At 43.7% G+C, this 21,125-nt stretch overlaps 1 protein-coding gene across 1 annotated transcript in view; it reads right to left on the bottom strand.

Annotated features, from left to right (window-relative positions):
- LOC111863802 (hexamerin) overlaps positions 1–20,377 on the bottom strand; it is a 51,992-nt gene extending 31,615 nt beyond the window's left edge. The window contains exons 1-11 of the mRNA XM_023850512.1: positions 20,236–20,377; positions 18,017–18,150; positions 16,221–16,376; positions 15,160–15,337; positions 13,655–13,947; positions 10,208–10,366; positions 9,284–9,451; positions 7,795–7,923; positions 4,475–4,787; positions 3,428–3,564; positions 1,819–2,127 (exon numbers count right to left, since the gene is read on the bottom strand). Of these exons, the coding sequence (XP_023706280.1) occupies positions 1,819–2,127; positions 3,428–3,564; positions 4,475–4,787; positions 7,795–7,923; positions 9,284–9,451; positions 10,208–10,366; positions 13,655–13,947; positions 15,160–15,337; positions 16,221–16,376; positions 18,017–18,150; positions 20,236–20,362 (2,103 nt within the window). The 5' untranslated portion in view covers positions 20,363–20,377. The remainder of the gene's footprint in view (positions 1–1,818; positions 2,128–3,427; positions 3,565–4,474; positions 4,788–7,794; positions 7,924–9,283; positions 9,452–10,207; positions 10,367–13,654; positions 13,948–15,159; positions 15,338–16,220; positions 16,377–18,016; positions 18,151–20,235) is intronic.
- Positions 20,378–21,125: the final 748 nt, after the last annotated feature.

Here is a 21,125-nt window from a genome sequence, read left to right as displayed (position 1 = left end):
CTTTTGTATCTGAGGGCCGAATTACTCAGCAACCGAGTGTTACTTTTGGTCAAGTTGTGGATGGAAGAACTGTATCTCTGTGTTTAATGGTGAATTAGTTAATGGTCATTGTGTTTCTGAGTTGACAGCTGAAGAAAAAGACAGGCTATGTATTTCTGATGATGTTTGTTTTTATAGACAAACTTCGCCTACGTTTCCTCTAGATAGCAGCACCACTTATTACATATTGTTATTCTGTGAAATTTAGTATCTCAGTATATATATATTTGCTTTGCCAGAACTTTTCAAGTCACTGAGGTTATATATATATAATTTATAGAATTGTTTTCTAACAAGTTGTCCTTGAAATTTAAGCGGGACTTGTGCTACTTTTGCATACGTCTGCTCTTCATGTTTATGGAGGTCAGATAGTATACAGCGAAGTCTTCTCGGGTGACCAGTGATGTCAATATTGAGCTAGTATCCAGTGTTTTGGAGGAATTTATATCATGAGAGCTCCCTGATGATGGAGGCGGGGCGTGTCTCCGAAACGTCAGACTCGAACTCCGTATTCACACGGATTACTGTATACAGTCACAGTGAAAGCGTGAAATCTCACATGAAATATTGGTACGAAAGTGAAATGATGGTTTGGAACGTAACAAGAATTGGGAAACAAGAGAATTCATTTTGGATCTGAGGTTCTCATGGCGGCAACTGTGAAGAGTATCACATAGTTCGGAGAGACGTTTCGCAGAAACCTATCATCATTTTCAGCGTCAAAGATTCCTCCGAAACGTCGGACTCTCTCCGAACTACGCAGTGTTACAACCTAGAAGACCTGGTTCTTATAGCATGGCGTAGAATATTTTTTTACTTTACTTCTCTTGCAATGTTTACCATTTTTGGCCAAAAAAAAACGATATTACAGAATGGAATGAAAAGCAGTTTTAAAGGAGAAGACTAAAGTGGCTTCAAATCGTCCTCTTCAGGCGTTAGAGCTTCGAGTTACGTTCCTGCGTAATGTCTTAGCTCGATACGAAGGGGTGTAATTACACAAATGACGATATATATTTTTTTTATTTTAGTTTATTGCTCTATTCATTGAAGATGTACTTACACATCACACAGACTACGCACAAAGCATTTGAGCTACTTAAATACAGACACATGTATTCATGCTTATAGCTTCCAGTTTCAGGTGTTCACAGGAGCAAAATGTGACAATAGAATGGTTTCAGTATTCCAATAGAAACCGCCGGTAAGTTCGAAGATTGTAACTACAGCCTTCTGGGATGCGATGCAATGTAGTTTGGTAGATGTGTACCAAATTTTCGGAGAGGAATGTGCTGCCTTTATCTTCAACGTGTATGGTTGGAGCATGTAGCACGCATGGGAAAGAATAAAAATGTGTACATAATTTTAGTATGAAAAACCTCAAGGAAAGAGACCACTGGGGATACCTAGGCATAGATAGGAAGTGGTGTTTATATGGATCTTGAAGGAATAGGTTCGGAGATTGTGGATTGGATTCATCTGGTTATCGATAGGGACAAGGGGTGGGGTTTTTGAGCACGGTAATGGACTTACGGATTCTGTGAAAGATGAGGGGTACTGTTGGCGTTTGAATAGGGCCTCTGCTCCATGGAGTTCAAACCTGAACATGGAGGAGGCAGGTTCCTTCGAAACATTAGTTCATGTACACGAAACTACATATCCCAGAAGAAAGTAAACTTAATATTCGCCGCTGTGAAAACTTCAGATGTTAATATTTTCGAAATACTGAACCCATTTGTGCCCCTCGGACGTGAAGTCGGAACATTTCATAGTTCCTGATTAGTGAGTTGTGGGGGTGAGTTCTTCATATGACTTATGGAAGATGTTGACATCCTTGAAGTACATATTAGGTGTGTAGAACTCGTCGATTTGGATCTCGCGGTCCAGGGGGAATCCCATGGGCTTGTCATCGGGGTACTTGCGGCCATGACCGACACCACAGTAAGTGACTGATTTGTAGTCATAAGGTTCATTGTCGTGCTCATCTTGCTTGATGTACGGCGTCACTATGACGAACAGGGTGAAGGTCATTCCTCCCTTTTGGCCTTTTGGCAATAGCAGGTTCGCTGGGTAGCCGCATTTCTTGATGGTCTGGAAAAGGAGAAATATTTGTCACTACATTTTCAATACCTCTGTTCATATTTACATGTATAAAGGGTCACTGTAACGGCAAGACATAAAAAAGGTGAAGCTATCCCTGTAACAGGCTGTGGAGGCCCATGGGATTGTGAGACGTCAAGGATCCCATATTTTCTAGACAGTCGGCTCACAGATGGCAGTAAGGTTGTCAGCCTTACGTGCCGGTCGCCCTTTAGCCCCAGGAAGATTCCTGGTACTCATTTCTGTTAGAGGCTGAGTCGACCCCAGGGCCATAGTGCGGCTGGAAGGGTTAGGTCAATTGAAAAATTCAAAGCACTCGTCGGGGATCGAATCCGCTACTTTCCGACTTGTAGCATAGTGCCTCAACCAGCTCTTCTACCGCGTTCCTCAAACGATGAGATACAAGCTCTGAAATTACCCAATTTCTAGTTACCATATCAACAAAGTTTTGATCATTAATATGCGCGTGTTATACGTGGGAGACGGCGTTAAACATCGGCTTCGACCTATCGTTCTAAAACATTTAGGACTGCAAAGAACACAGAAGAAAGCTGGAGAAGTTAATAGGTAGAAAACTTATGTAATAAATGGCGGGGCTTTGTCTCTTCTCATTGTTACCTTGGTACCCGATGGATATGACACTGGGTGGGCCCCAAGGACGGTCTGGACGCTGTAGTTGAGAGAAAAACTTACACTGCCAGGAATCGAACCTGAGCCGTCCAATCCGTCGCAATAACGACTTAACTATCCCGAATTCATAATTGGAAAGATAAAAGGTTTAATTTTCCCATGTCTTCTTAGTTTTCACAACTATTAATTCAGTGCTTTCACGCTGTATATTTTAAGGAAAGCAAACGCCATCGTACGTGTATATACTACTATTTACAGCAGTAAATTCTATTTCTGACAGTGATCTTGTGAAATGGGCCCTTTGTCAACGCTGCATTGCGCCTCCAGGTCTGGAGGGAGGTGCAAGTACGAATATATTGGCAACCACTGACAGATAGCCAAAACAGTTCACTTCAGAATTTGGATGGGGTCAAGGGTTAACAACTCGCCGCGAGCCTTGGATTTGAACGGACCAGTGTGAGCACAGGGGGCGAACTTACCAAATAGCTGAGCTACCGTTAGCTCCTCACGAAGGGTTTAGTTCCTTTAAAGTCACTTTTATAACTGCCAGAAGATGGCGTTCATTTCGGACAGCAATAGCGTTCATACATAATAACGGAAACTGATAATTTTGCGAGCTATCTCGTAAGTAGAATGTAAAGTACTGACAGCTGATACTCACCCTGTCAATGTAATATTGTGTTTTGCCATCAAATGCGTCTTGTACTTTCTTGTACATTGTCCTGTACCTGTCGGGGTCCGGAGAAATTACGGAAAAGTCGTCGGAGTTCCGTTCAATAACAGTCTTGCCAGCTTGAACTGAAACACAGCAGACAAATTCCTCAGATAAATGAGACAATTCAAGAAATGTGTTCTGTCATGGTCTTCATGAAATAATATTGTGACGTGATTACTTAAACATTGTAAGTTACGTGGTAACGACTCGATAAACGAGAGAGCCATCACCAGGCAAGGCTTCTAACAATAAATATTCTTCTGGTTCTATGCTCACATCCGCTCTGGATGGCAGGTGGCTCGCCAAGTCATGGCCACAACGAAATCTCAAATGCAGGATGGCCATCTCTATCATTGGCTGTCAGTGAAGGTTAGGTTGGCAGGGGCGCTTGAGAAGTGCATGCAGGAGTTGGAGAGGAAGAGACCACTCGGTAGACCTAGGCATAGATTGCAAGATAATAATAAAACAACTCTTAAATGAAAAGGGCTTGAGAATGTGAATTGAATTAATTTGGTTCAGCACATGTTTGACTGTTATGGATACGGTAATGAACATTTGGTTGCATATAGTGCGGGAAATTTCTTGACTAGCTGAGCAGTTGTCAGCTTCTGAAAGACTCTACTAAATGCGACAAGGTTGTAATGCGAAAACCGAATTCATAGCAACACAAACGAGAAGTCGAAGAGAATGAATTGGGGACGTGAACGGGAGATATTTGGAAATGAAGAAGTAGAACAATATAGTGGAGTCGGAAGGTTCCCAGAAAGATCGGTTCTCCCCTGTTGTATTTCATTTTCTCACGCATGAAGAGTGTTCTTCTCTGAGCCTAGCCCTGCCTGGTGATTGCTTTTTTTTTTTTTTCTTATTTTTGGCTTCCATTTCGGCTCTGAAATTGGAGGTAGTAAGTTTATCCGAAACATAGATCAGTTTATACCACCATTCCGCACAAGATAATACTCTTCAGTACTGGTCGTTTCCTGCGTTTGGACGTACCGTGGTACGGGAAGGTGTCCAGCTCGACGAAGTAGTGCCTACGCTCGTTCATGTCGTATTCCTTGCCTAGGTGATTGTACTTGGGGCCCAGGAAGACCTTCACGTAAACATCGGTCGCCTTCTCGCTGGTCATCTCGAGCTTGTAGGTGAAGGGCTTGTGGTTAAGACGCCACTGACGAACGCCGATGTCCACTTTCGGGATGTCGTCTGTCTTCACGTACACGGCGTTGTCCAGACTGAACTCAAAGGGCTCGAAGTAAGTGTAAAGCTTGCCAACGTCCAAGTTTTCCACCTTAACTCCTTCGAAGCCGAGCTGAAGCCAGAAATTCAACATATCATTATGTTTTGAAGTATATTCTATGTCTAAATACGTGTATGTCTGAGGGTGCATCATTAGCAGAACATTATGAAATTGCTAGACTGTATTTTGAGGAGACACGGCTGTGCCTATGAAGTATACTTTGCTCTGGGTTGTAACGCGGTGTAGTTCGGAGACAGATAGTCGTTTCGGAGAAACAGCGACTTAGGCCGCACCATAACTCAAGCGGTTATTCGCTGGCTTCCCACCGCGGCGGCCCGGTTTCGATCCCGGGTCTGATCAAGTGGAATTTGTGGTGGACAAAGTGGCGCTGGGGCGCGTTTTCTCCGAGTACTTCGGTTTCCCCTGCCAATCTTCATTCCACCAAATTCTCCATCATCATTATCACCAGGGGTAGGTACAATAGGCCAATCAGAGGCCGCCGTGCCGAGTGGATCCAGCTGGATTTCACCCCCACTAAGCGAAACATATCGACTTCGTCTTCAAGCTCAAAAAGTATGGCAAACGAGAAACCAGAAGGAGGCGGGAAATTGAGACCTGACAATTTCTTATTTGGTTTATTTCTCTACCCTGAAGATGGAGGCGATGTATTTCTCTTAAATGTTAGTCTGACTCTGAGCTACGCGGCGTTACAACTCAGAAGACCGCAGTCTTAATGGGAACCCAAGTCGCCTGCCCGGGCTTCTTGTTGAACACCCCCTAAGTTGCATGTTGCAAGAAGTCAGAGACGGGCGGTTGAGTTTTTAGGTTTTGACAGGGGTGAAGATAACAACTTGTGAACTTCTGAGTTATGTATGATACTGTGACGTATTTGCGCTATGCAAATGCGGTGACGTAACAGCATCGGAGCGTTGCCGCTGCTACGGTAACAAGCCTGTCAACACTCCGCCCCCTCCCCCGCGGTGACATAACAACACTTTCCACTGTGACGTAACAGGGGACAACGCTGGTAACACGAGGCAACAGGGAAGGCATAAAAAACCAGCTGAGCTGTATGTGAGCAGAGTGTATGATCAGGAGTGACACAGTGTGGATTGTGAAGTCACCGAAATTAGTTGCATTCTAGCATTCGCCGGAGTGAATGGAAGCAGGAGAAGTATTTGTGATACTGCCGATGGCAGTAGTTGTGAGATTGTAAATTGTGTAAATGTAAGAGCGGATGTGCAATAAATTCGCTAGATTCAATACGGCGTAAGGTTATTTGTCGCGTGACACATACCCGACACGTGACAATACGTTAGAACCAAGCAGGATGGCTCAAGCGATGACGCCTCTGACTTGTTCTCGGGAGTTGACTGTTGCTCTGCCGGGACACTGTCTATCCTGGTAGGTTTTCTATAGTTTTAGCCAATCCCTCCAGACAGTTGTCGAGGTAATACCTCTAATTATACAACCTCCGCTTCATTTAATATAGCTTTCAGTTTCATTATTTTTCGGATCTTCGTCAATGCTGTTATATAAATAATCGGTTCTCGCGCAAAACTTTCCAATGACCATATTTTAAAATTAAAAACACGTGCAGACTGCAAATGAGGTCGCTATTATTTTATAGTTTAAAGAAAAGCATGATGAAAACATGGTCACCTCAGTTTCGAGCGGCTCACCAAGCGGGAACACGCTCACTGAGCTTGCTTCCACATCTATCCGAGGAAGAATTCACAAGAAATTAATGTGAAGGCTCTCGCCCGCGTAACACAGAGCTACAACACTGCGTTAAAGAAGTCAGTGGCTTTGCAGAAAATAAGAGGAAAATTCGTCTCAAAGCTGGGAAATGATTTTCGTTACTTATTAGCCACGAAAGTAGCTGCTGGCCGTAATTGAGAATCTCTGCTGTAAACCATACGTAAACGAAGATAAATAGCTACCCGGAAGTTGAAGGCAGGAAATTGCTCCGAAACATCGGGAAATATTTCTTTGACTACACGGTGTCACATTCTAGAAGGGAGAAATTTTCAAACACGTTAAAGCCTTTTGAGTTATTGTACCATGTTGTCTCTAGGTGGTTACTAACTTCTCGGCAAAATGTACTAGCTGAAGATGGGGACAGTGCATTCATTTGAAACGTTGCTACGAACATACCAGGAGATGTGATGATTCTCTTCACTAATATCCTGAAGATGGAGGCAGTATATTTTTCTGAAACGTTTGTACTCACCTACCAGACTACATAAAAGACCACAGGCTGAGTTGTCCTGGAGTACTGTGTCCACCCTGTGTTTGTCTTCCTGATAGGATCCTTAGACAGGACTGAGACTGAATACATTGCCGAGCTTATTCTATCGGACTCGTCCCAAGTTTCATTATAGTCATTGCTTGTGGATGTCATACAGCATCTGTTCACCAACTGCCCTTTTACCAGTGACAACGCTCACCTGTTCACGTGAACAGAAGTGAAAACGCTCACCTGTTCACTTGATCAGAAGTGACAACGTGAACAGAAGTGACAACGCTCACCCGTTGATGCCAACAGAAGTGACAATGCTCACCTGTTCACGCGAACAGTTGTGTCAACGCTCACCTGTTCACGTGAACAGAAGTGCCAACGCTCAGCTGTTCACTTGATCAGAAGTGACAACGCTCACCGTTCATGCCAACAGAAGTGACAATGCTCACTTGTTCACGCGAACAGTTGTGACAACGCTCACATGTTCACGCGAACAGAAGTGAAAACGCTCACCTGTTCACTTGATCAGAAGTGACAACGTGAACAGAAGTGACAACGCTCACCCGTTGATGCCAACAGAAGTGACAATGCTCACCTGTTCACGCGAACAGTTGTGACAACGCTCACCTGTTCACGTGAACAGAAGTGACAACTCTCAGCTGTTCACTTGATCAGAAATTACAACGCTCACCCGTTCATGCCAACAGAAGTGACAATGCTCACTTGTTCGCGTTCACAGTAGTGACAACGCTAAGCTGTTCACTCACATTAGCGAAGACGCGCGAGCAGTATTGGCACCTGTCAACTGTTGGCGCCAAAAATAAAGATAACACTCACCTGTTCGTGCGTGTAGTGAGGCAGCCTGTCATAATATTTCTGGAAGAAGTGGTCCATGCGCTTGAACACCTGGTAGTAGACGGGATCCCTCAGGACGGTGTCAGGGTGCTCCAGGGCGCTGGGTGGGAGCTGCGACAGACAGACAGATAATATCATGGCGCACACTATCCACATCTATTTGCTCAGGAAATATATCTGAAGCTCCTTTTTCTGTGAATTAATTTTCACCCATTTTTTTTGTCTCCATATCTTGTACTTCTAAGAGTGCCGAATTGTAACTTGACCCCTTTAACTTCTAAGCCGCGCCATAGAACTACATTCTAAAACACCAAGGCAGAGTTGCAAAGAAAACCCCATGTGAAAGACCGTAATTTCCCCTAAAAAGCGGCATATCGCACATGGTGCCATCTGTTTGTAGAAACGCTATACTAATTGGTTAACAGCAAGGCGATCACTTCGGCTGTGGCGGTCTTAATGCTAATGCCCGTAGCCAATCTAAAGGACGTATGAAAAGATTTACGCAAAGTTTTATTATACTTTTATTTAACAACGGTGTTTCAACTGTTTCTTTTACGTAGCATCAAATGAGAAATGATACGATTATTATGAATGTGTATTTGGAAAATACTCGAGAGAGGAATGGTGTCATATATATAAATGTACCATTAACACCGTGGAGATGAGCCCTTTTTCAGAAGCAGCCTGTTGTGCAGCTACTAAAGAAACTTCTCAATATTTTTTTGAACCCGAAGGTTCATTACCATGTTCACAAGAGCTCTCCACTGTTTCCTATCCTGAACCAGATTCGTCCAGTCCATACCACCCCATCCCACCCCACGTTAGGATATCACTGCTTGCACTCTAAACCCATATGTGGGGTCAAAGTACCTTAGTTCGTGGTAAACACTTGTTCTTTGCTTTCAACTGTTCTCCGTAGCACTGAGTAAGTAGCCAACTAATCCCATGGAGCAGCGTCTAGTGAAGGAATTCTCAGCGCTTTATGGAACCCAGAAATTTAATTTCCTTTGCTCAAAAGTGCCTGCCGTTTCTTTAGGATAAATTGAATGAATACACTCCAAAACCCCCCATCTATTTCCTTAAGATCAATTTTAACAATATCCTGATGTCAATTTCTGGGTCTTCAAGTGGGCTGTTTCGTTCAGGTTTTCCTGCCAGAACATTGTATGCATTTCTCTTTCTTAGAGTGTTACATGCCCCGCCCATGTGATTCTCCTTGATCTTATTACTCTAACAATATTTAGTGAAGGATACTCCTCATTATGTTATTTCCTCTATTCTCGTCTTACCTTTGTACTTTTATATATTCTAAAGGCAAACTGCACGCCTATAGCACGGAAAGTTCCCCCCTTCCGGAGATGTGGAACATTTATTTTGCGGTATGACGCTCTACATTCGCTGGGAAACTGCGTGTGCTACACAGTTAGTTCAAGCAGTTCTCAACAGATGGCTGTATGTGTTTCGTACTTACCCCAAGAGTGTGTTGTGGGTCCGTAACCCAGCCGATCATCTTAAGGTAGAGGTGCATCAGGGACCCGTACATATAGTAGTTGGGGGAGTTTTTGCTGCCCCCCATCATGAGGCCCAGATACTCCAGCCCATGGTCACCATCATACAGGTTGAGAGGATTCATGTTTACCTGAGGACATATGTTTGTGTAAGATTCTTATTATACAACTAGTTTTCTTTGGTATTAGATAAGTACTGAATTCCACCCTGAAAATGGAGGCATTATGTCCCTTCGTATCCATCCCGGGTCTGGTCAAGTGGGATTTGTGGAGAACAAAGTGGCGCTGGGACGGGGTTTCTCCGAGTACTTCGGTTTCCCCTGCCAATCTTCATTCCACCGAATTTACCATCATCATACTCACCCAGGGTAGGTACAATAGGCCAATCAGTGGCCGCCGTGACGAGTGGACCCAGCTGGACTGCACCCCCCACTAGCAAATTTTTATTTTTTTTTTTAATTTGCCACATTTCAAAGGATAAATTAACTATATTTATGTTTTGCTTCATGAAGGGGTATTTACGGTTTATACTCAATAAGATATGAAATACAAGTTCTTATATTTTGACATAGTTTCAAATGGATTACTCTATATTATATATTTAATCATGTGGGTTATTAGCTTATCTTACGGGGCTGTCAGTATCTAGAGTACATAATTGTTAAACGATTAATTTGAAAGGATTTGGGAGGAAGCGGTTGTGGCCTAATCGAGGCACTATCCCGGAATTTGGAGGGAGTGAGGAAAACCACGGAAATCCTCAGTGAGGATAGCCAGTGTTCTGGCCGATAATCGAACCAATCATTCTTCGAGTACTGGTATAGCCACCCTGCTCTGTACGGCGCAGTGTTGTGTCAACGTGACGGAGCTGCTGGCTGATTACTTACATCATACACTTTGCCGCTGTCAATGGCGTCCAAGATCCTCCTTTCATAGTTCTTGACTTCGGTGATGTAGTATTTGCCGAAGTTAGTGACCGTCATGCCTTTGGGTCGTGGTGGCATCTCCTGGCCGTTGTGATACATCATCTTCGGATAGAATCCGGTCTGTAACCAGACGTGTTCGGGTGAAGACAGTTGGCAAGCGTGGAGGATTCTACCATAATACTTATTGTTTGCATTCTGTTGTTTATCATGAAGGGCACTAATTTGGCAGTCAACGCAATAAACTCTGAATAAATAAAACTAATATTAATATGTTAATATTTGCTTCTCTTATACCACTACATGTTTCGATCAAAGCGATTATTTTCAGGAGGTTTACGTGAATATTTAAAACTAAACTCCGTGGCCTATAGTCCGCATGCGAACTATACCGACCGAGCGACCGTCGCTTGTCGGTGAAGTTAGTGCCAACTTTTGCCGATAGAGGGTGGCGCGTGGTCAGTGCAACGGATCCCCACTGCCGTTAATCTCGATTTTCTAGATCGGAGCTGCTACTTCATTCGAGTAGCTCCTCAGTTATCCTCACGAGGCTAAGTGGACCCCATTCCAGACCCTCTACTTCTCAGAAAATCTGGTAGCGCCGGGAATCGAACCCGGTACCTCTGGATCTGTAGCCAGGAGTACCTGGTTTTCTTGAATATATACCGTCATTATTGAATTGATTGACTAATATCGATCATCTATTCTTTTTTACAGCAAAAATTCCACAAAAACGCCGATGTTCTACCCTTACAGTACACAAAACTGTATAGAGCTGATAAGTCACAGCACATCTTTAAAGGCGTAAGTAAGCGACCCGCATTACAGCACGTAACTACAACTCTCATAACCCGCATGCAAAAATAGTAACTTTTACATTATTCACATTATTGTATTACGGAACCATGTTAAACAAACAATTCAATAACAGTGGTATGTATTGTTACATGTACACCAATTGCTAGGCAACGTGCTGGTAAACTAGTTCCCGCGAAGACAAATCCTTGATAGGGTCCGTTGCTAGGTTACGCAACAATAGAGGAGGTTGTGCTTTCAATGTCGTCCGCGCCAAGCAACAGTAGAACAACGGTGTTTTGCAATCCGTTTCTAAGCAAAGAAAATGTAAACACGTCTATAATAATAGGTGTTTTCCGTCGTGTCGGGCAGAGTGCTGATAAGAGAAGTGAATTTAGATGCCAGTTCAGGACAGTTCAGGACAGTTACGAGAAGTGCTCGTAGTAGCGGCAGAGGCACGCGAACAGATCGAATTGGAACTGAAACAGAGGAGTACAGGAGGTCGGCCTGTGAAGTCTTAACATGTGATTAGAAGTCTTTATTTATGGGTAATATTTTGAGTGTGTTATTCAGTGAGACTGTTACAGCTCCCCTGTTATAAACCCGTGAAGATTAGTGCAGATAGACTGAAGAGATTAGTGTAGATTGGTTGTACATTGTGTAAACCAGCAATAATGTAATAATTAATTGTAGTTACGACCTGTAGGTTATTAATAAATCCAATTACCAATCCGGACCCCGTCTTTAGTCACGATACACGCGACAGTATCCGTATAAACCATCAGAAAATGTTCAGTTTGATCGAAAACTGTCCTGATATGTGTAATAAAAACAAATAACGCAATGTCAGTTTTATTTATACGTAGATTGTTGTGTTGACAGCCAGTTAGTGTCCCCCTCTACCGCAATATCTGCTCGTAGTACTTCTTCTCGGATGGCAGTTGTGCTTTGTGGAACAACGGCTCTTCAAACTTTCGTGCTAATTGTGTCTTCGGCCGCGTCATAGCTCAAGCGGTTAATCGCTGGCTTCCCACCGCGGCGGCCCGGGTTCGATCCCTGGTCTGGTCAAGTGGGATTTGTGGTGGACAAAGTGGCGCTGGGGCAGGTTTTCTCCGAGTACTTTGGTTTCACCTGCCAATCTTCATTCCACAAATTGCTCCACAATCACCCTCACCTATCATCTGGGGCTGGTACAATAGGCCAGAAGTGGCCGCAGTACAAGGGACTTAGTCCCACCCCACCAGCAATAAAAAAATTATATGTTCGCTGTACAGATATTACGTTGTCTGGGGCTCGTGTAAAGTACGCAGCCTCTGAGAAGCTGGGTCCGTTTCAATCATAAGATGTAATGGGGCAAAATCCATTGGTCGAGATTAGGCCCTTCCAGTGGGCCCTCCTGAGAAGTGTTCTGTCCCTTCCCATACAACTGATAACGGAAACAGATCTAGCTTGTGAAACACTGCGCATTTTAAATATATCCCAGACGACGGACAGTGCCGGTCATGATATCTGCATACTCGTAGTTGCAGAATAATATTTTAGTTTTGAGGGGCTCGGGTTGCCGGAGATTGATATTGTGATCCCCTCCCCCATCCGGGTAATAGCATGCTGCCCCCGCGAGGCCACAGCCACACTGTGGACGTGTAGTTATTTGCTTATTAATAATTTCCTGTTTTCCTAGCGAATGGAAGATGACAATTTTACGTATCTTTGCAAGGGGAGATTTTCCATCCGATACGAGATGAATCAGAGGCTATGAATATCTCGCCTCGAGCCAGAGTCCACATTTAATTAACTTCGGGTAGGGAGGGGCATTGTACGACCTTGTTAGTAGCTAAACTATATAGCGTCGAATGACGCTATATAGTTCCAATGAATTGGAATGGGTTAGAAAGTAGCTGGTCATGGCTTTATCAAGGTACTCTCCCGGAATTTGTCTTTAGGGACCGAGGAAAACTATGCAAACTTCATTCGCCGGCCTGGGTTCGAACCGAGCACATCCCGAATACGTTTATAGGGTGTTACCGCTACACCAATCCGTCCAGTGTTTGTCGTAATATGTGTCGGTGTCGTTTCCAAGGAAACCAAATGCAAAACTCCGTTTAGTTATGAGTAGATACAGAAGATGACAGCAGTACTCGTAAACATGTGCTTCAGTCAGTATTACAGTGTCGATGTTTGCCCAGGAAACGTACCTGTAAACTATTATTACCGTTATTGTGTGAGGCTGTCTTCTAAGTACCTTTCAGGTTCACAGCCGGGAGTGTTCTGCTGTACTGTGTTAAGAGTAGACCAAGGAGGGGTGTGTATGCAGACTGTGGCTAGAAGCGGGCACTGTCGAGTGCAAAGAGTATTCCGCTGATGGACGCTAGCTCCTTCTAAGGGACCCAACAGAGTAGGTATCTCCCCCCTCACCTGAGGACGGAAACAGATCTGGTTTCCGAAACATTGTGTTTTCTGGTTGTTAGAACACCAGACGATGGACACGGTCCGAAAACCCAGTAATTCTCAGTGTTACAATCGTCAGAACCCATTGGAATCTACAAGTATTCCACTAGTGTAATGAAACAGACAAACTTGTTCATACCGAAAAATAAGTTACAGATATAACAGTACCTTTATGGGCTTCGTGTAGACGAAAGGTTCAACGTCGGGCATATTATGTGACAGCCTGTTCAGGAAGTAGTTGTTGTACAACATTTTCTGCGTGTAGTAGAATTGTCGGCCCCAGTGGTCGATGTGATGACCGTACAGTGTGAAGTTGAACCATGTGGGGTACAGATGTCCGTAGTGCATGACGAATGTGCTGAGGCCGGGGTCTTCTGTGAAGTAGGACAGCTTCTGGTCCATGTTCGTCCACGTTTGATTGACTGTGATGATGTGTGTGTGGTGATTGGGGTCGTCAACATCTGCAGACAGAGCATCATACACCAATTCGTTTGGACTACAGAACTACTTGTCATTTCTAAACGCGCTTTCTTGTGCTTTGACAACAGACTTATTTGTCTTCCCTGCTCATACCCTCTTGTGGAGGCTAGTACCCGTGATTCGCGGTCAGTTAGGCTACTGAAGCAACTGCAGAGATAATTGTACATAGACAGAGATGGCTGTAGGCGACAAATCAGTGGTCTTGGCAGAGTTAAAGATACTATGACTCTGTTTGTCCAGAACTGCTGGTCTCGCAGGCAAGCGCTAAATGGGAAACGTGGTAAATAGGTGGCGTAGCTAACGTTGATTTTTTTTGTGATATTATGAGTAACGCGTCCATACATTACTATAGGCCGATCATCGAATCATCTTTAGGTGGCCGCAGGTACTCGCTTTTGTGCTCGGCGATTAATAGAGAGAGAAAAAGTAAATGTCCAGATGCTGTGCCAATGAATTAATATAATTTACGACTTAGAGAAAACTTCCAGAACGTCGTATATGTGAAATATTCCCCGGATATGGACAACATCCAACATAATTGACAAAATGTGGAGGTAATTTTGTCTTAAGCATTTTTAGAGGTACATCATACCATAAGCAGGCCATTTTTACGGAAGCAAATGCTGTGTGTTCAAAAGTGACTTTGGCGAGGACCAGCGGCAATTGTAAACGACAGATCCGCCCTCTCGTCAGAGAGAGCGCCCCACATCAACAAACCCGCAACTGCCTGACAGTAATAAAAATCTGGTCGTAAGCCCCAGATGGGTGCTTTATTCCAAGACAGACTGGCCGACTGACCGTCGGTCGTAATACTCGTATAAGACTCAGACTGGGAGTTCATTTGTCATTTGGAAGTCAATCCTTGAAGAGAAGATTAAGAGATTGGTGTGAAATGACCGCCAGCCTGGTTAATTGTAAGGGAGTCTGTGATGAGAAGACTTAGCACAGAAGCTGAAACTCTACACCGTTAGAAGCCGTTACCAGGAAACGACTAGTGAAGACTGTAACAGACTGAGAACACTTAGTATGTCTGCGATAATAATTTATGTAGTGTAGTAACGAGTTGTATAAGTGGCCAATAAATCTATTCACCAATCCAAACCCCGTCTGTAGTCACACATACTACGTGACAGCACCCAAGCATTACTTCCCGACTGTCCCATGAATCGGCGTGTGCGAAGCGGCCGCCTTACCCTTCATCCTGTACTTCTCGGCCATCTGAATGACGTCACTCTTCGCGAAGAAGAATGGATACACTTCGTATGGAGGAGGCAACAGGATGTCCTTCGTGTCTTCGCGATGCCTGATAGCGACGCTGATGGTGTAATAGAACATCTTGGGGTTCACCTTGCCTTTCGCCCATAAGGCCGTCTGCAACAGTAACCAGAAACTGCCCTTCATTGCTGTTCAGCTGGTGTGAGCACTGCTTCAGAAGTCTGTGATTCAAGGAAGTCGTAATTACAATATTCTGGATTTCCTCCTAGAGGTAGGCAAACTCAGCAGTCTCTAACTGGAGTCAGTTGTAATGCATTGTTAAGGGTGCCTGATGTGGAGCTCATGTTTTCTTGCGCCCTTTTTTCTATCTGTGACTTACATTAGTGTCTGTATTTCGTATACAATTTGGAATAGGAGACTCGCTAATACTTTTCAGGAAATTTGGATTTTCAATTATACTAATTCATAACAAAATCTACTTTACATAAGGACATAAATGGACTTTGCCTATATGCCTCATAAAGCGTTTCATAGATTTGTTGCAATCCGATATTGTGCATTGTTGTGCTGTTGGATTACGAGTGTACTCGTTTCAGCTGATGCATTTTGTGTTTTGTTGGAACACCGCCTGTAGACAGGTCGCGAGTAAACCTCCGCTTATTAAATATGAAAGAACGCCTTTGGGAGTTTTGTGTATTACAGTATGGCATACACCATCTGCAACCCTCTTACTTATCAGGAAGTCTGATATTTTGACGTGCTGTTAGCTTTTCAGGAAGTTTTGCATTGTTTTACCTGTTAGATTTCAGAAAATGTCATACTGTTGTGACGTGTTGATAGTCTTCAGGAAGTGTTGCATTGTTGTGACATGTCACAAGGTTTCTGACCATATAAATGTGACTGTTAAATTTCAGATGAGTGTTTATTATTGTGCCGTTACCTAACTAAGGACGATCTACAGATGTACTGTCTCCAGTACCTTCAGAAAGGCATATTTATCATATTCATGTTATTTTATAGGTGGTATTACAAATCTTACCTTGTAGAACGTATCGTAGTCCTTGGCGAAATAGAAGATGTCGAATAGAGCAATAGTTAGCTTCCAGTGGGGCTTCTTGTACAAGGAGAAGGGCTCCCATTTGGACACCGTGCCAGTCTCCCACAACGACATGAACTTCCACACCACTTTTGGATCCTGAAACGGAGGTCATGGCTTCAGTCCTTGTGCAGTTTAGTTACAGACAATATCAATCATCACTTTCATATCAGGAGATATTTACTTTGAATTGGCATGAGAAGCCGTTAAATTAATTACGAACAAATTGTTTTGATAATTTGAATATACTCTGTCTTGTCTTTTACTTGTATATGTTTTATTGTTGCGTCAGCAGTTAGGATCACTCTCGAAGTGTAGAGTTTATAGCAGTTGAGAGGAGTTTCTGCAAATTCATATCAATTAAGGCACTCTAAACTGAAATATATGGAAGCACTCTCTGACAGTCGTCAAGATTTCGAGAAGTTTCACACTTAACATATGGCGTGCCAACTTCGCGAATCTGAGCATTGCTTGAGAAAATAAATATTTGCAGTGGAATTGAAGTTTATTGCAGTAGTCACAAGAACCCGCTATTGGACTCTAAGCAAGACGAATCCAGTCCTCACAGTCACACTCTTTTTCCCTGGGATCAATTTTAGTATTATCCTCCCATCTACACTTAAGATTCCCCGAGTGATTTCTTCCCATCAAATATTCTGAAGTAAATTTTTCATTTGTTTTCGTACTAAATTTCCTGTCATTTACTCGCGTCGCATTAAAATATTTTTAAAGGAAATTGTAAAAGTAAAAAAATAAAGTTAACACTGTACCAGGTTGTGAGACGTTGAGGCTCCCACACTATCTAGACAATCGGCTCAAAGATGGCGGTAAGGTTGTCAGCCTTACTCGCCGGCCGCGCTTTACTCCCCAGGAAAATTATTTAATTAATTCCTGGTACTCATTTCTGTTAGAGGCGGAGTAAACCCCAGGGCCTAGTGCGGCTGAAAAAAATGCAATGACCTCATCGGGACTTGAACCCGCGACCTTCCGGCTTGTAGCATAGCCCCTCAACCAACTATGCTACCGCTGAAAGAATATACAACACTCATGGAGCTGAGCCCTTCTTGAGAAGCCGCCAATTATGCAGCTACTCAAGAACTTCCCAGCATTTTATGAAACCGGAAGGTTCATTACCGTGTTCAGAAGAGCCCTCCACTAGTCTCTATCCTGAGCCAGATTAATCCAATCCATACCATCCCATCCTATCTCTCTTAGAACCATTTTAATATTGTTCACCTACCCACACCTTGGTCTTCCCAGTGGTTTCTTTCCTTCTGGCTATCCCACCAATATCGTATACGCATTCCTCGTCTCCCCCATTCGTGCTACATGCCATGTCCATCTCATCCTCCTTGACTTGATCATTCTTATTATAGTTGGAGAAGAGTACAAATTATGAAGCTTCTCATTATGCAGTTTTCTCCAACCTGTCACTTCATCTCTCTTCGGTCCAAATATTCTCCTCAACACCCTGTTCTCAAACACCCTCAGTCTATGTTCCTCCCTTAATGTCAGAAACCAAGTTTCGCACCCATACAGAACCATAGACAAAATTATAATTTTGTATATTCTAATTTTTGTGTTTTTGGACGGCAGACGAGAAGACGAAATGTTCTGGAGTGAATGGTAGCAAGCATTACTCGAGTTCAGTCTCATCTTCATTTTCTTCTGAATCAAATTTTATTGGAATGGTGTACATCAGAGAGAGATGTACTGGCACAGAAGGTGGCTGTTCTTACCTCGTATTTATCGATATTTTCCTTCGGGTTGTAGTTCAGCCCCTCTTCCATTTGATCCTTGAACAAGTTGGGTTGCAGAATCCCGTACAGCAGGCGCAGGATGTTCCTCTGCTTCTGGAGGAACGTCTTGTCCGCTGTAACAATATATGTTCATGTTTTCTTTGTGGTCTGTATGTTCAGGGCCACACTGTTACAATTTCTACCCAAGAATTGACGCCTGAGTAATGTTTTGCTGTCTCTGCGTGAACGACCAGAGCGTATGAAGTCCGCCTATGAGCACCAGGAACTCAGTCTGTCCGTATGTCGCGCCATGAAAATATCAGCAGTCAGAATGTTCGCGCCTGTTCTTTGCACCGTGTTGTAACCTTGTTTTCGGAAGTTTCATATGCAGCTCTCCCAATGTTAACATCATAATCTCATTCCAGTGCAGTCCTCCCAAAGTTAATATCAAAATGAATTCTAACAATAGGCATTAAAAGCTCAGCTCAACTTCTTACGTCTTCTCGTAACAAAATCCACATCCTAACCCTCTACCTTATTCACTTCCAAACGCTTTACCCTTCCTCAAACGTACCTCTAGCAGAAGGACGAGCGGGCATTACCTGGGAACCTTCAAAGTCGGAACAATTTCTGTCCTCCCCCTTAAGTGTAGTTTCGCTCACCCCTCCCTTTCAATTCTCAGGTGGACAGATGTGAAGGAATCATGAATCGGAAAGTCCCCGCGTCCCGCCACCTCAACACAGGCATTTTTCGTCTTCCTGTCCTCAAACAAACGCTGAGATTGTTCCTAAAATCTGAATTGCTACTGCTCGCGTCCCATGCAGCCCTCCCAGTTAAAATCCTTCAAACCGAAATTCCCGAAGTTATTTCTACAAATTGTGCCCTTTTTTTAATCAGAGAACCAACATTGAACGGTTTATGTCGGCAGTGGTCCATGAAACTTCCCGTCTAACCGTAATCAGCTAATTTGTTCATGAAAACCCAGGCTAGTTGGCTTTGCTGAGATCCTGGATAACATCCATTCTGGCAGCTGTCTTACTATGCCGTATGCTTGCTATCCCCTCCCCTTGTATCCTGTAGGTGCGAATCAGTGACGATCTTCCCCACGCCAGAGATGATGGTTTGCCGCTCACAATGCTCACCACGGTGACTTATGTTCCTAACGTGAATTACCAGATTTTTTTCCTAAACATCCAGGCTAACGAACACTACTTAGGTCCTAAGTACTAACACTACTTAGGTCCTAAGTACTAACACTACTTAGGTCCTAAGTACTAACACTACTTAGGTCCTAAACTAAGTACCATGTCCTCGGTCTGGTATGTTCCCTGTTCTCTCCATAGTGTTATGTGGGTTGCATACACGACTGGTTATCCGATTGATGGTCAAAAGCCCATGGTACCAAATACCTGCATTTAACATTTCTCATAATTTACCTATGAGAGTAGAGCTTAAGGTAAAGTTGTCACTAATTAAGCACTACGCCACCAAGACGTATGGGGAAGTGGATGTATAGATCCACGTTTCCCTAACCTCGGCAATTGATGAGTGGTCAGCTTCAGACTCCGGCCGCTCTACCTTCCGGGGAGAGAGACCCCTTTACCCATTGGATAGGAGGTTAGGTATGCCCCAAAGCCGGTCTAGACAACGTGGAGAAGAGAAAATTTTTGCCCCTACCGGGACTCCAACTCTGACTCCTCGGTCGTCCAGCCCGCAACCAGTCACTATACCGACTGAGCTATCCCGGCTCAAAACCTTAATATACCTGTGTGAAAAATACGATTTCCCAGTCGTAGCGGTAACTGTCCAGACTCGTCTTCATGACGTGCTCGGTTCGAACTTCTGTGGAGACACCGGCTACCTTGACTGAGGTTTATCGTTGTTTTCCTCAGTCTGGTCGTGTAAATGGTGAGTTAATATTTCGATTTGACTGAAGCTACTTCTTTCGAAATGGTTTCGAAATCGTCATTCATCTATCTTCTTACGGTGTCAATCTGCCTACCGACACCGAAGTAAAATACCCCCCCCCCACAGAAGAAATTACGACCTTCCTATTGCACGTTCATTATATGCACTTCATGTAGACATAGCATCATTAATGAGAAAAAAAATATGCTTTATTCCTGGTTGCCTGTAGAATTACTTAGTATTGCTAACAAGTGAAAATATTTGAGAAGCCTAGAAATCCGTTTCCGGGGCTTCAGTGACTCCGTACTCACCGATTTCCTTCTTCTCTATGTGGTGGTCAGCTAGGGAGGCGCAGGCCACGAGGGCCACGACAGTGAAGAATACGATACCAGTCCTCATGGTGGCCAGTGAAGTACACGAACTGGTGGGCGTCGTCATGGCTTTTATAGCGGCTTGAGGGTAAGCAGTGACCAGCTTATGTAACGCGAGACTCCTGCGTTGCCAGGCGTCGGCACGGGGTCACAGGAGCAAATTTACTTACAGGCTTATCAAGTGTACGGCTGACAATCTAAAGATGAAAGCATACACAACTATAACGACTGTCCTGTTCTGGGATCTGACCCCGTGTAGTCCTGTAAAAGCTCACAATATTTGAGACAAAAATGTGATCAGCCACCAGGCACGCTTACTCTTTGATCCTGAAAATGGAGGCAATACATTCTTCCGAAACGTCGCTTAACTTCTACCGGATTACACGGCGTCAACAGTCATATGTGTGAGAACCTCATATCCTACAAGACTATAATGTAGCTCAGTTTGTGGCCTCGTGGGTTGTGACACCATGTAGATTTGTTCGTAGGAACATACTGCATCCATCTTAAACCTCAAAGATTAAGCCAGTATGTCCTATCGAAACTTCGATAACCATGCACAAGATTAAACGGTGTCACAACCCACAAGACCACGACTAGAACACTCACCACCTTGAAAACCTGACGTAAAATATAAATGTAATGGTGCTGCTTGAGATTATGATAACACAGTGCGCCGATAGATCCATGCACGCGCTAGTTGCAGATAGTAATAATTCTTCTTGTAGGTGAAACTGCCAGCAACAGTCGCCCTGTCCTCAGTTGTTATCATGTTTGTGAAGATTTTCTGTTAATAACAGTTTCTTGAAAGTTGCTTGGAATATGAGTCT

This window comes from Cryptotermes secundus, unplaced genomic scaffold, assembly GCF_002891405.2.
Source record: "Cryptotermes secundus unplaced genomic scaffold, Csec_1.0 scaffold1705, whole genome shotgun sequence".
Classification (NCBI taxonomy): domain Eukaryota; kingdom Metazoa; phylum Arthropoda; class Insecta; order Blattodea; family Kalotermitidae; genus Cryptotermes; species Cryptotermes secundus.
Note: the sequence above shows the minus strand (reverse complement) of the source record. Positions and strands in the feature narration are given on the sequence as shown.